General features: G+C 49.8%; 1 protein-coding gene across 21 annotated transcripts in view; it reads left to right on the top strand.

Moving 5' to 3' along the window:
• Positions 1-12,874, top strand: part of PAX6 (paired box 6) — a 25,677-nt gene extending 12,803 nt beyond the window's left edge. For 4 of the 21 annotated variants that reach the window (XM_048307002.1, XM_048307003.1, XM_048307004.1 and 1 more), the window contains 11 exons: positions 1-49; positions 572-702; positions 1,596-1,637; positions 1,731-1,946; positions 2,491-2,656; positions 7,060-7,218; positions 8,037-8,119; positions 8,389-8,539; positions 8,662-8,777; positions 10,768-10,918; positions 11,774-12,874. The exon at positions 1-49 is cut by the window's left edge and continues 76 nt beyond it. In XM_048307002.1, the coding sequence (XP_048162959.1) occupies positions 1-49; positions 572-702; positions 1,596-1,637; positions 1,731-1,946; positions 2,491-2,656; positions 7,060-7,218; positions 8,037-8,119; positions 8,389-8,539; positions 8,662-8,777; positions 10,768-10,918; positions 11,774-11,859 (1,350 nt within the window). In that variant the 3' untranslated portion in view covers positions 11,860-12,874. Of the gene's footprint in view, positions 50-571; positions 703-1,595; positions 1,638-1,730; positions 1,947-1,976; positions 2,389-2,490; positions 2,657-7,059; positions 7,219-8,036; positions 8,120-8,388; positions 8,540-8,661; positions 8,778-10,767; positions 10,919-11,773 lie in introns of those variants that run through there. The other 17 variants (XM_048307011.1, XM_048307012.1, XM_048307015.1 and 14 more) reach the window with 15 other exon arrangements.

The raw sequence follows: 12,874 nt of genomic DNA on the forward strand, positions 1-12,874 counted from the left end.
CGTAGAGCAGAGCTTCTCCAGGGAGACCCTCCAAAGCCTGGAGCTTCAGGTTGGGCACTGGCGAGGCAGCCTCTCGCTTTGCTTTTGGCGAAGCGAGCTGCGGCTGTGCGGACGCAGGCACGCTCGCTTGGGCTTGGGCTTTGGGGTTTTATTTTTTATTTTTTTTTATTTTTTTTTTTGGTGGGGAGGGGAAAAAAAAAAAAAAAGAAAAAGGCAAAGCAAAGGAGAAACCCAAGGCGATCCAGCCAGGAATATTCTGGGCTTTTGGGTTGGATTTCGGGGTTTGTGGCTACCGCGGGTTTCGCAGACGCAGACGGGGAGTGAGCCGAGGACGCATTTTTGGAGCCGCGATGGCTCCCGGGGAGCAAAGGGCGAGGATGGCGGCGGGGCCGGGGCCGGACCCCGGTCGGGAGCGGTCGGCCCTGGTCGGGCGGGGCGGAGCGGAGCGGAGCGGAGTGAAGCGGCGGAGCTGCGCGGGGCGGAGGGGAGCGGTGCGCTCGGTCGCTCGGCGGGGGCTGCGCGGTTCGGGCGGGAGCGGAGGGTGCTATGGTGGGCGCTGTGCTTCCCGCAGGTCACAGCGGCGTGAACCAGCTCGGCGGGGTGTTCGTCAACGGGAGGCCGCTGCCCGACTCCACGCGGCAGAAGATCGTGGAACTCGCTCACAGCGGCGCCCGGCCCTGCGACATCTCCCGGATCCTGCAGGTGAAGGCGGCGGCGTCCCCCGTCCTCCGTCCGCTCCGCTCCAGCGCCGCTGTGTCACCGCCGGGCGCCCGGGCGCTAATGCGACCCCCCCACACCCACCCACCACCACCACCACCCGCCTTCCAGCCTAATAAAACGATCCATCTGCTTGATTGTTGCTGCAAATAGATCTTTCGATGCGTATATATTTATATATGCCTTTTAAAATATTTAAATTTTTACTTTTCGTTCCCCCTTATTTCCATCCGGTGATAACCTGTGCTGTCGTTACAGTTAGTTTGCTGTAATAAACTGAATTATACGGCTCGGCATAATTTCAGTTTCCTCTCTTCCCTCCTTCCCCCCCGTATTTACTTATGATTTTGTGATATCTGTATGCATTTGGCGTGGCTTACTGCTTTTTTTTTTTTTTTTTTTACCTTTTTTTTTTCTTCCAAAAAGCAAAACAATATCCCCCCCCCCCGCGCCAAAAAAAAAAAAAAAAAAAAAAAGCGAAAAAAAGGAGAGAGAAAAAAGAACCCCCCTCAAAGCCACGCTGTTCTAGCCTGGAATCTGTCCTTATGGACACTCACGCAATTTGGCGCAGTTCAGGGGTATTTTGTAAATGTAGGTCTTGAAAACCCCTCACTCACCCCTTCCCCCGCAAGTCCTTTGGCTAAGAGCAGTGAGAAGGATGGAGACTAGTCTGGTTTACCTATTGTTCGCATTTAAGGCGTATTTTAACATTGATACTAAGAGAATTACATTTTGACCAGATGATTTTTTTTTCTTCCAAATGTTTTTAAAGTACCACTTTTGTAGAGGGTAGGGCCACGAATGTAATTTTTTTTTAAGAAAAAAAAGACTCTCTAAGTAAGTTCTCATACCATTTAAGGTATATTTTTGTGTTATAGACCCATGCAGATGCAAAAGTCCAAGTGCTGGACAATCAAAACGTAAGCTTGTCATTGTTTAATGCATACTTAAACAATTTTATTTTTGTCTTGAAATTATTAATAATGTGATTTTCTGTCCACTTCCCTATCCAGGTGTCGAATGGATGTGTGAGTAAAATTTTGGGCAGGTATTACGAAACTGGCTCCATCAGACCCAGGGCAATCGGAGGTAGTAAACCGAGAGTAGCGACTCCAGAAGTTGTAAGCAAAATAGCGCAGTATAAACGAGAGTGCCCCTCCATCTTTGCGTGGGAGATTCGAGACAGATTACTATCAGAGGGGGTCTGTACCAACGATAATATACCCAGTGTAAGTTCATGAAAAAAACCTTCCTGTGTGCTGTGTACAATGCTGGGTAGCCGTAGCGAGCCTCTGCTTCCTTTGTTTTGGTATCAGAGGAGAGAATAGCAGGTTCACATCATTTGCATGTGGCAGGGTCAGACGCATTTTTTCATACAGAATCTGACAAATGCCTTTAAGGAGGGAAAAAAATAAAAAGCAATATGCGGGTCACCCCTGCGCCTGGCGCCTCAGGACTGCGAGCATCAGTCGAAGCCATCACTCTGGTTTTGCAGGGTTGGGTTTGGGGCTTTTTTTTTCCTTTGCTTTTTTTCCCCCCCTCCCCCGTGGTTTGTTTGTTTGTTTGCACCACCACCACCAGCAGTGAGCGAGTCGGGGCGGCTGGGACTCGGCGGTGCGGGGCGGCCGCAGCGCGCAGCCGGCGCTCAGGGAAGCCTTGACTTGCGCCCAGGTCGAGCCGCCCGCTGCGCAGAGGGACGCGGGGGTTGCGCGGGTGGCTGGCGGGGAGCGCGCTACCGCACTACCATTGCCTTTCCTGTCCTTTGCCTTCCAGGTGTCGTCGATAAACAGAGTCCTACGCAACCTGGCTAGCGAAAAGCAACAGATGGGTGCCGACGGGATGTACGACAAGCTAAGGATGCTGAACGGGCAGACGGGGACCTGGGGCACCCGACCCGGCTGGTATCCCGGCACCTCGGTACCTGGGCAGCCCACACAAGGTAAGGGACAACCCGGTCGCCGCTCCCCAGTCCGGGGCGGCCCGGATCGGCTCGGTTCGGCCTCGTCCGGCGGAGATGGCCCCGACGCGGGTCCATCTTGCCCCCTCCCGGGCCGCCGGGCTGAGAGTGGCGGGCGTTCGTCCCGCCGCCTCCCTGGGCGGCTGCGGGCAGGTGGGTGAGGGGCCGGCGGCGCGGTGAGCGTCCAGCCCCGGCCTCGGCCCGGCGGTGGGCAGCGGAGCACAGCAGCATACGCTCGGCCAAAGCCGCGTCCGCCGAGCTGCGGTGCCGGCAGCCGGGCGGGATCCGGGGCTGAGCCTTAACCTCGCCCATCACCCGGTAATTAGGGCTCCCGCTCCCTGCCCGGGCCACCTTCCCGCGTCGGGGTCTCTCCCCAAAGCCGGGGCGATCGGTAACTATCTCCGTAGGGCTGATTGTAATTCCTCCTCAGTGGACCCGAAACAACTTTGTAAATATAGAAAACTGTTTATCCTGAAGATTAATAGGTATTTGTTGTAGGAATGACAAGGGGATAATATGAAGGATAATGGGATGTTACGTTACATACTTAAGATGGTTAATGGCTTCTTTTTGAATACGGGCTCTGTTGAGGCTCGGCTCTCCCTGGTTCTGGTCATTCCTTTAGAAGAGGTGTCTATATACAACAACCTGCTTTTTGTTTTCACCCCGCAAGGAAAAAAAATCAGTAACAGTGTGCGGAATATCTGGTACAAAGGATGTTTCTGTCACACGCAAGAATTTGTTATGGGAACAATTCTGTCGCTATGTAATTGCTCATTAGAGATCGTTTTGTTTCTCATTAAGGCGACATGAATAAGCGTCTAGTTGAAGGAGACAGCTGTAGAAATGTTCCACAGGAGACCTCTGGACACGATATGGCACCGCTTGCCAATTAGACATGTCAGTTTTAAGAGAAGAAAACAGTCTATGAAGGACACTAGAAAGATAGAGCGGAGCCCTCGCTTCCCCCCACCCCCACTTTGGTGTTTTTTGTTGTTTGGTTGTGGGGTTTTCTTTTTACATTTTGCTTTGCCCGATGTCCACCCCAGGAAGCGGGGCGGCTGCTGCCGCCAGCCGGCCTCGCCTGGCCCCTACCTGCGGCTCCCTGGCCCGGCCCGGGGTCTCTCGGCGGGCCCCAGGCCCCGGCGCCCTTCCCTCGCTGCCCCGCGCCCGGGAGCCGAAGCGCGGGCGGTGCTGGCGGAGGGCAGCGCACCCAGCGCCCGTGCGGCTCCCAGCGGCCGGGCGCCCTCCGCTCCCGCCGGGGCGTGCTTTTGCGGTTTCTACGTTTTTCTTGGGAAAGGCATTAAATGGAGAAATTCAGGGCTCCCCGCCGCAGAGCGGTGTTCGGAGGCACAGCCCCTGCGCGGGTGCGGTGCGGGCACACCTGGGGCCGGCGGTCCTTGGCAGCACCCGAGCTGCGGCAGAGCCGCCTGTGCCGGAGGCAGGGGCTGGGGGGGCCGGTGGCTCTTTGGGGGCCAGTGGTGGCCCCTTCCCCTGGCGTGGGGATGAGCGCAGTTTCCGCAGGGGAACGCGGGCCCCGGGCAGGAGCGTGCGCGGCGGGAGGAAGGACCTCGGGAGCCCTCTCCTAAATCGCAATATCCGAAATGAAGCGGTGCGGGGCAGGGCTGGCTCGGGCCGGGGGCGAGTGTGTGCGTGGGCAGCAGAGGCGAGGGGGAGGCAGGCCGGCACTTAAAACATCCGCATGGCAAAATTAAAATTAATAAAATGGATTTCCTCTGGAATATTCATGCTCCCTCTAATGTTTTTCCCTTGCAGGGGTATGTTACTGGATTTTAAGAGTCCATTACTCAAAAAGCATAAGGCGAGGTTAGGTCTCAGAGGGGTACAAATATGGTCTCAATCTGATAAACGCCATGCAGCAGTGAATAAAATAATGGATACATGAGGGCTGACAGAACAAAAAGAGACATCTCTATCCGGGAGAAATTCTCCAGTGATTTAGTGGTTTTAGGGATCACCGAGACACTGTTTCTTATCTTTTTTTCTCCCCTCCCTCTCTTATAAGACTAAAGCCTTCTATAGGATTTAGACACTTTCTCTTTCAACAGATGCTACAATGTTTTGATCCCGGCTCTATAGCTGAGAGGTGCTGCAATTGGTTTGCTATCTTTTTTTGCTTGTTTTCCGCCTCACTGATTAAGACACTAAGAAACTAAGGAATGATTTTATTTCCCAGCGTCTTTTTTTTTCTTTCTTTTTTTTTTTTTTTTTTTTTTTTTTTTTCCAGGAAACAAATCCTATACCCAGCGTCAGATGGTCTGGCTATAGGATAATAGGGACGGACATTCACTTGCTTTCTTACGGATTAGGTCTGGAAGGTGGAACAGCCCTATTGAGATCGCTCCTTTTAGGGGCTTTAAAAAAAAAAAAAAACAAAAAACAAAACCAAAACCCAAAGGGAAAAAAAAAAAAAGGCGTGTGTGTCTAAAAAGAAGATATCTTAATTGTCCAGGCTGGGGTTGGAAATGACCATAAGCGAGTTTGGGGAAAACTTTCAGCTGGCTGAAAGATTTTGGGGAGATGGGGAGCACTCCGAGACGGGGTGGCAAAAAAGTACGGCCTCAGAAGTTTGGAGCTAAAGGGTGGGGGTCAAGGGGGGCTCCCGGTTCGGGAGCGGTCCCGCGGCTCCCTCCGCTCCCCGGCAGGTTCGGGGCGCGCTGCGGAGCCCTCCCGGCGCGGGGGGCCGCGGCCATCCCCGGCGGCTCCCCCCGGCCCCCCCCCGGCACCCGGGCGCTGCGGGCCCGGCCCGAGCGGACAGTGATGGATGAGGGCGGTGGCGGAGGTGAGCGCGGCCCCCGCCGCGGGCGGGCGCGGCCCCCGGCGCTGCCACCCGCGCTTGGCAGGGCGCTGCCCCGCCGCGGCGGCCGTCCCCGGGCCCGGGGCTTTGTGTGCCCTGAAAGGCGGCTCCCCCCGCCCCCCCGCTATTCACCCGCCGCCGGCCGCCTCAATGGGGCTGCGGCCGCCCATATGGTGACCACGGCCGCTGAATCCCTGTGTTTAAATGGAGGAGAAAGTTCGGGTTTTAAAACATTTCAAAGTGGTTGAAAGGGTCCCACCAGATCCTGTCACAATTCCCCCCGAGCTTTGAAGACCAGGGCCATTGTTCGCCGATTATAAATGATATTACTTTAAAGTTGATTTCCCACAATATTTAAAGGATGTCGCGGGAGTGTCGCTATTTATTTTTGGCGTAACTTTTCAAGGGAATTAGCATAAGTAGCCCATGCGTCCCTCACCCCGGCTCCCTCTTTATGCGACATCAAAACGCCTCGAAAAATATGCTTTGAAAGGAGAGGGAGAGCTCATTTAGGACAACGACTTCTCTGCTTCGCCAGCAGCCTCCGTCCCTCCGGCCCCGGCAGCCGGGGGTGCCCGCGGAGCCCCCCAACACCAGCCGGCCCCGGGCCGCAGCCGCCTCTGCCCGAGCACCGAGCACAATGAAACTTTCCCCTGTTTAATGACAGAAATTACATTAAAAGTGGTGGAAATGCCCTAATTAAAAATGGACCACTTAAATGATATGCCAAACGTTCAGCTGCAGAACAGCGTATTTAGCTAGTTAGTGAACTCGCTACTATTTCTTTTAAAATTACATGTTAAAATTTTAAAAGAAATCTTACTTTTCTCTGGTGCAACACATTACAAAGAATGGACAGTCCTTTTATCTAAATATAAAATTCCATTTTCAGCAATTATAGCCTGTTCTTGGTGATGATATAATTACAGCTGTGCTCAGTAATAGGTGTCAAGGCAATGCACACTCATACAATAGTTGAATAAAACTGCAGAACAATGCAGGCACTTCTAAATTCACAACCTTTAAAATGAAATTGACTGTGCAGAATTCAAATAAAAACTGGATAAATATTTTTTTAAAAAGATTACAAGCTTGGTTTGGTTTCTTAATAGCATTTTCTGCAAACCTATCAACATCTAATTGATTAGATAGGAATTACTGATTATAGATAATCTGAAATACTGAACATCACTATTTTAAATATAGCAATAGGTAAATAAATGCAGCAGACAGAGGAGACTGCCATGGCACTCCAGCAGGGATTCATGGAAAGAATCACTTTCAGGGGAAAGTATTTTTATGCAGGTTTTATTCCAGAGGGAAAACAAAATGAAATTAAGACCAGGTGATCATAATTCCTCATCTCCGATGCTTACGATAAGGCTGGAAACTGAAATGTTTCTGTGTTACCCATGTCATCAGCGCTGTGTTGCTTTGATACCTGAGACATTTTTAAGGGAGGGTGTCAGCAAACATGGCTGAACTTGTTTCCAATTGCGTTATTTCTCTGATAGGGATCTTAAAACAAAGGTACCTGCATTTCACTTTCTGACTCTTGGCTCCACAGATGGCTGTCCGCAACAGGAGGGAGGAGGGGAAAACACTAACTCCATCAGCTCTAATGGAGAAGATTCAGATGAGGCCCAAATGAGACTCCAGCTGAAAAGAAAGCTGCAGAGAAATAGGACATCCTTTACCCAAGAGCAAATCGAAGCCCTTGAGAAAGGTGAGTGACATTTTCCTATGGCTGAAGCAGGAGAGAAAAGCAAAATGTGCCCCGACTACATTAACAGCTGAATGTAAACACAGCATTCCTGTGCCATATATATATGTATATATTTAAACTCTGTGGCTCCCTCCATGCTCTTTTATTCACGGAGCTCCAAATATTCATTAGTGGCCGTAGTATGCCCTGAAAAGCAGTTAAAATGGTTTTCAAAGGCAAACTATTCAGGGCACAGATCATACCGGAACACCGATTCGGCACCCTGGGCTGCGCCCTGGGGGATAACTCTCCTCCTGTCCGCTGGGCTGCATCCCTGGCCAGGCTGCACTGCCGGGGAGGTGAGGGCAGGCAGGGGGCTGGCAGAGTCCTCCATGCCTGTCCCTACACACGCTCCTCATCCCCAGTGCTGCCGCTGCCTGGGGCTGGGATCAGGTGCCCTTTTCCCTGACTGGCCTGGGCGCACCTCGCCTCTGACCTGCTGCGGAGCTCTGTTCTCGTTTTGTGCTGTTATTTAGCGATGTGCCATTTCGCTTCGTGGTGACAGGGTCAGAGCTGCCTTGGGGACCCCCTCAGTGGAGGCAGAAGCCCTCACTGTTTCTTGAGAGATGCAGATTGCACCCAAGCCTGCCCATCCCCATAGCAATGCTCCCCAGCAGGCAAGGCGTCCTCCATCCTAACACACAGACAGAAAGCTCAGCTTTGCCTTTGCAGTGATGCTTCTTAAGAGCATTTAGAGCACAGGCAGTGCAAGAACAACTCTGATTTCACAGTAAGCTGCATTAACTCCGCAACTAATGCAAGACTATTTCCTTCTACAGAATTTGAGAGGACCCACTATCCCGATGTGTTTGCAAGAGAGAGACTAGCTGCTAAAATAGACCTGCCTGAAGCAAGGATACAGGTAGTGATTTGCTCTGCAATTATAACTATTATTGTTTTTACTATTACTATTCTGATTTTGTTACTCCTGGCTTATCAAAGCACAGGGCAACCCATATTTATGATCAAGTATTTGCCCATATCCCTCTTTCAGGAAAATAGCAGCAGCTGGCTTTGCTTTCACCCGCTGCTTTGCTCCACTGCAAGCCATGGCCTTGAGCTACGTGGGGGAGGCCCCGTGCCTCTAGTCCTTGTAAGGTCACTCACGTCTCTCAAATGCTGTATTTCCAGGTGTGGTTTTCCAACAGAAGGGCCAAGTGGAGAAGGGAAGAGAAGCTGAGGAACCAGCGAAGACAAGCCAGCAACACTCCCAGCCACATTCCCATCAGTAGTAGTTTCAGCACAAGCGTTTACCAGCCGATCCCACAACCAACCACCCCCGGTAATGCCATCAACCCGCTCACGTCCATCCATCCTCTGGGGAAAATGAGACTCTGAGACCGTATTGCCAGTTGTGACTGTGGTTAAACTAATGTGTCCATCTATCTGTCTATTCTATTATAGTTTCCTCTTTCACATCAGGTTCCATGTTGGGCAGGACGGACACGGCGCTCACGAACACGTACAGCGCGCTGCCGCCCATGCCCAGCTTCACCATGGCCAACAACCTGCCTATGCAAGTAAGTCCAGTGCCACACCATGGCACGACATTCCCTCGGGACTCGGTGGCCCCTGGGGTGTGCGGGAGTGTGGGTGGGGGCCCTGCCTCTGCATGATGAGGGATTGTGGACCCAAACCATGCTGCAGGGAAACAGGCACCCAAAGGCTTCCTTGGCATCTGGAAAGCTGACCTATTTGGGAGAATCAGAAGGGAAAGGGCACTGAAAGATGTGGTGCTCAACAAGCATTTTTCCCAGATTTTAAAAGAGAAAAGTCCTCAAATTTGCATGGCAAAAAATCTGGGATAAAAAATGCTATTTGGAAAAAAATGTGGTTAACCTCTGGAACTCACTGATGCCATATTGTGGAAATTGCTGCCTGAATAAGCTGCTGGAGGGATCCGACCTTCTGGGTGTAGGTAATGTGGCAGCAGCACATTAGGAACACCTGAGAGAGGGAAGGATGTGATTAGCATCAGTGGTTATGCCAGCTAAGCCAGAATTGCAAGAGCTGTCAATCCTCATGCCTGAAAGCATTAGCTGATCACCAGCTGGGTTAGGAAGAAATCTATTCCTTTGGGGTCTGTTTCTATAGACCTTTCAGATGCAAAATTCCTCCTTTTTTAATGGTGGGGTTGGCCTAGGAAGGTGCTGGCCAATTACGGGAGTTTTACAGCTTTGTCTGAGGCGCACAGCATTGACCACTGCTAGAGACAGGCGAGCAGATTAGAGAGCCTGACTCCTTCGCTGCGGCAATTACGATGTTACTAATTGCTGAACCAAAATTAACCAAATAAAGTTAGAGTCTTGCAAGTCTATGGAAAGAAATGATGTTGGCTAGGTTGCTGTTTCGTGACGTTGGAGGCTGGCGGCGCCGTTCCCGGCAGTGGGCTGGCAGCAGATGACAAAAGATCAAAAGGCTGATACAGGAGGGGACCCTTGGGAAAGCAGGAAGGCCCTGATTCACCACTGGGCACCTGGGCAGGGACACAGCACGTGTGAGCTGCTCTGGAAAACGCTGCCTACGTGGTCACTGTGGCAGGGCAGCCACGCAGTGTAGGAGAGGGAGACTGGGCGGCCGAGCCATTGGCATCTCCCTGCAGACGCACGGAGCGTTGCTGGTCCTCCCAAAGCCCAGCATGCGTGCTCAGGAGCTGAGGCTGTCAGTATTGCTGGAGATGGTGTGTGCCAGGGATGTGCAGACAGGAAATATGTGCAGACGTGTCGGGTCTCGTGTGCTCAGAGCGGGAATTACTCATCCTGCTTCCTGCCCCCTCACTGCCTCCCGGGGTCAAGGCTGCCCTGGTCCCCAGTCACCCAGCAGCATGAAGCAGGCAATGACCCTACTTGGTCCCTCCCTGGTGCTGTGGCATCCCTCAGCCCCTGCCCCCAGCTGCTGCCCCTTCTGGCAAATCAGGTTTTAGGGGCTGGATTTGAGGTAAATGGAGATGTCTATTCTGAGGTGTTGCTGGCATGGGGTTGGGGCGACTGCGGCTCTGATGGGGATCAGTGCGCATGTATGTATGGGTTTGGGGATTCCTCTTCAGAGCCTTGGTCCTCCCAACCCACGCATGGTCTGTGTGTATGTGCCCCAGGCTTGCAGGTGCAGGACCAGCCTGTGTTCCTCAGTGGAGTAATTTTAGTTACAGCACCAAGTGTGAGGTAAGATGCTGACCCTGTCTCTGGCTGCAAATGGTATGAGACATCTTCCTTTTACATGGGTATAAACGAGGGCAGCACTCAGGCTTAGGGATGTAACAACTCCGTCAGCATCTAGATGTAGGGATCTGCCAGCCAAGGATGTCTGGAAAAGCACCAGCGACCGTCCATGTTGGTTTTTAGACCAAAAGCCTCCGTGAAGGGGCTGCTTGGTTGGGCTCCTATTTAGGTCTTTACATTGGGGTCCCTGAATTTGAAACTTGAAGCTCATTTTTGCTGCTGCACGCTGCATGGAAAGTGATGTTGTCTTTACTTCCAGTGACACTTAATACTTTGTCCTTTGCTCCCACAGCCCCCGGTACCCAGCCAGACCTCCTCCTACTCTTGCATGCTGCCCACCAGTCCATCGGTGAATGGACGGAGCTATGATACATACACCCCTCCTCACATGCAGACACACATGAACAGCCAGCCCATGGGCACCTCTGGCACCACTTCCACAGGTGAGTGACTCCGTGCTCCTCCAGCCTTCCTGCTGGCGTGGTTTCCTCACTCCAGCCACCAGGCTTTTCACATGTATTCGCTGTGAGAAGTCTCTCCCCATCACTGGGGGAGGTCTCTCTGTTGCTGCCATACCAGACAGAAGATGACAATATATAACCTTGCAAACTAGAGCAAGAATTCTGACTTTTAAGCTGCTTCTGGAGGGCTAGATGATTTCTGGAGGAAAGATGATTAACAGAGGTGGTATTGAAATAGCAGGACAGGGGCAAGCTCTTTAGGGAGCCCTCCATCCCTCAAAATCTTCCCTGTATAATTAAGTTCTAAATCAGCATTTATTTCAGCATTAAATTTCAGCAGAGATATCCACACTGGTGAGGTTATGTGAAAGTGTTTGCAGGACTGGGCACATTTTTATTGTGTCTGTGTCAGACGTCATTTATTGCTAAAGACTTGAAGTCATCAAAGAGGCAGGGAACCTGTAGAAATATTAGCCCATGCATAAAAAAGGCAAATCAGGGTAGAAAGGGCAAGTGTCAGCATAAATGGGAACAAAACAGACACTCTTAAAAAGAATAGAACTGTTCAGTGTATTTTGGGCTGAATTCTCAACTGATACAAACGAGCCGAGGCTCTGGCGTTTATCTCAACGCATGACAGTTTATTTATAACAACAATCAGTGAGATGTGCATAGTTTTAAAAATATATACACTCCCCAACCCCCAATTCCACAGGCCCATAGATGATGGGATTTAATGTTTACTGGAATACAAGCTCAAATCTGTGAAACTGTAAAGCAAAAATTGTGCTATTGTACAGAAAAACTAAAATATCCATTTTCCCTCTCAATTTTCAGGTCTCATTTCCCCTGGAGTGTCAGTTCCAGTTCAAGTTCCTGGCAGTGAACCTGATATGTCTCAATACTGGCCAAGATTACAGTAAAACATGTGTTAATTCCGTAAATGACTATATGGACAACAGTTGGATGTTCAGCAGTATTTTATAAAGGAAGAATGGCTCTCAGAGTACTTCTGTACTGCAACTGTGCCCTATGCTGTAACACATGGAAAAGACTTTCACATGGACCTTTGTACACTGAAGGCATTATATCAGTTGGAACAAATCTTCATTTTGGTATCCAAACTTTTATTCATTTTGGTGTATTATTTGTAAATGGGCATTTGTATGTTATAATGAAAAAAAAAAAAGAACAATGTAGACTGGATGGATGTTTGATCTGTGTTGGTCATGAAGTTGTTTAAAAAAAAAGAAAAGAAAAAAAAAAAAAGAAGCCATGATCAACAAGCTTTGCCACGAATTTAAGAGTTTTATCAAGATATATCGAATACTTCTACCAATCTGTTCATAGATTATGGATTGATGTTCCAAGTTTGTATCATTCCATTGCATATAATTAAACCTGGAACAATACGCACTAGATTTATGTAAGAAAAATATCTGTTGGTATTTCCAAAGGTTGTTAACGGCTGAAGCTATGTGCAAACAGGGGTTAAGAGAGAGCTTCGATGAAGAAAAGAGTTTGATAGATAAAAGGTAGATTGTGTCTTCGATATAATCCAATTTGTTTTATGTCGAAATGTAAGTATTTGTCTTCCCTAGAAATCTCCCAGAATGATTTCTATAATAAAGTTAATTTCATTTATATTTGACAAGAATATTCTATAGATGTTTTATACACATTTTCATGCATCATACGTTTCTTTTTGGTCGGCAAGAGTTAATTGTTCTTAGATATAGTTGTACTACTGTTCACAGTCCAATCATCTTTGTGCATCTAGAATTCATTCCTAATCAATTAAAAGTGCTTGCAAGAGTTTTAAACTTAAGTGTTTTGAAGTTGTTCACAACTACATATCAAGATTAACCATTGTTGATTGTAAAAACCATGCCAAAGCCTTTGTATTTCCTTTATTATACTATTTTCTTTTTAACCTTA

The sequence above is a fragment of the Corvus hawaiiensis genome, chromosome 6 (assembly GCF_020740725.1).
Source record: "Corvus hawaiiensis isolate bCorHaw1 chromosome 6, bCorHaw1.pri.cur, whole genome shotgun sequence".
Lineage (NCBI taxonomy): Eukaryota > Metazoa > Chordata > Aves > Passeriformes > Corvidae > Corvus > Corvus hawaiiensis.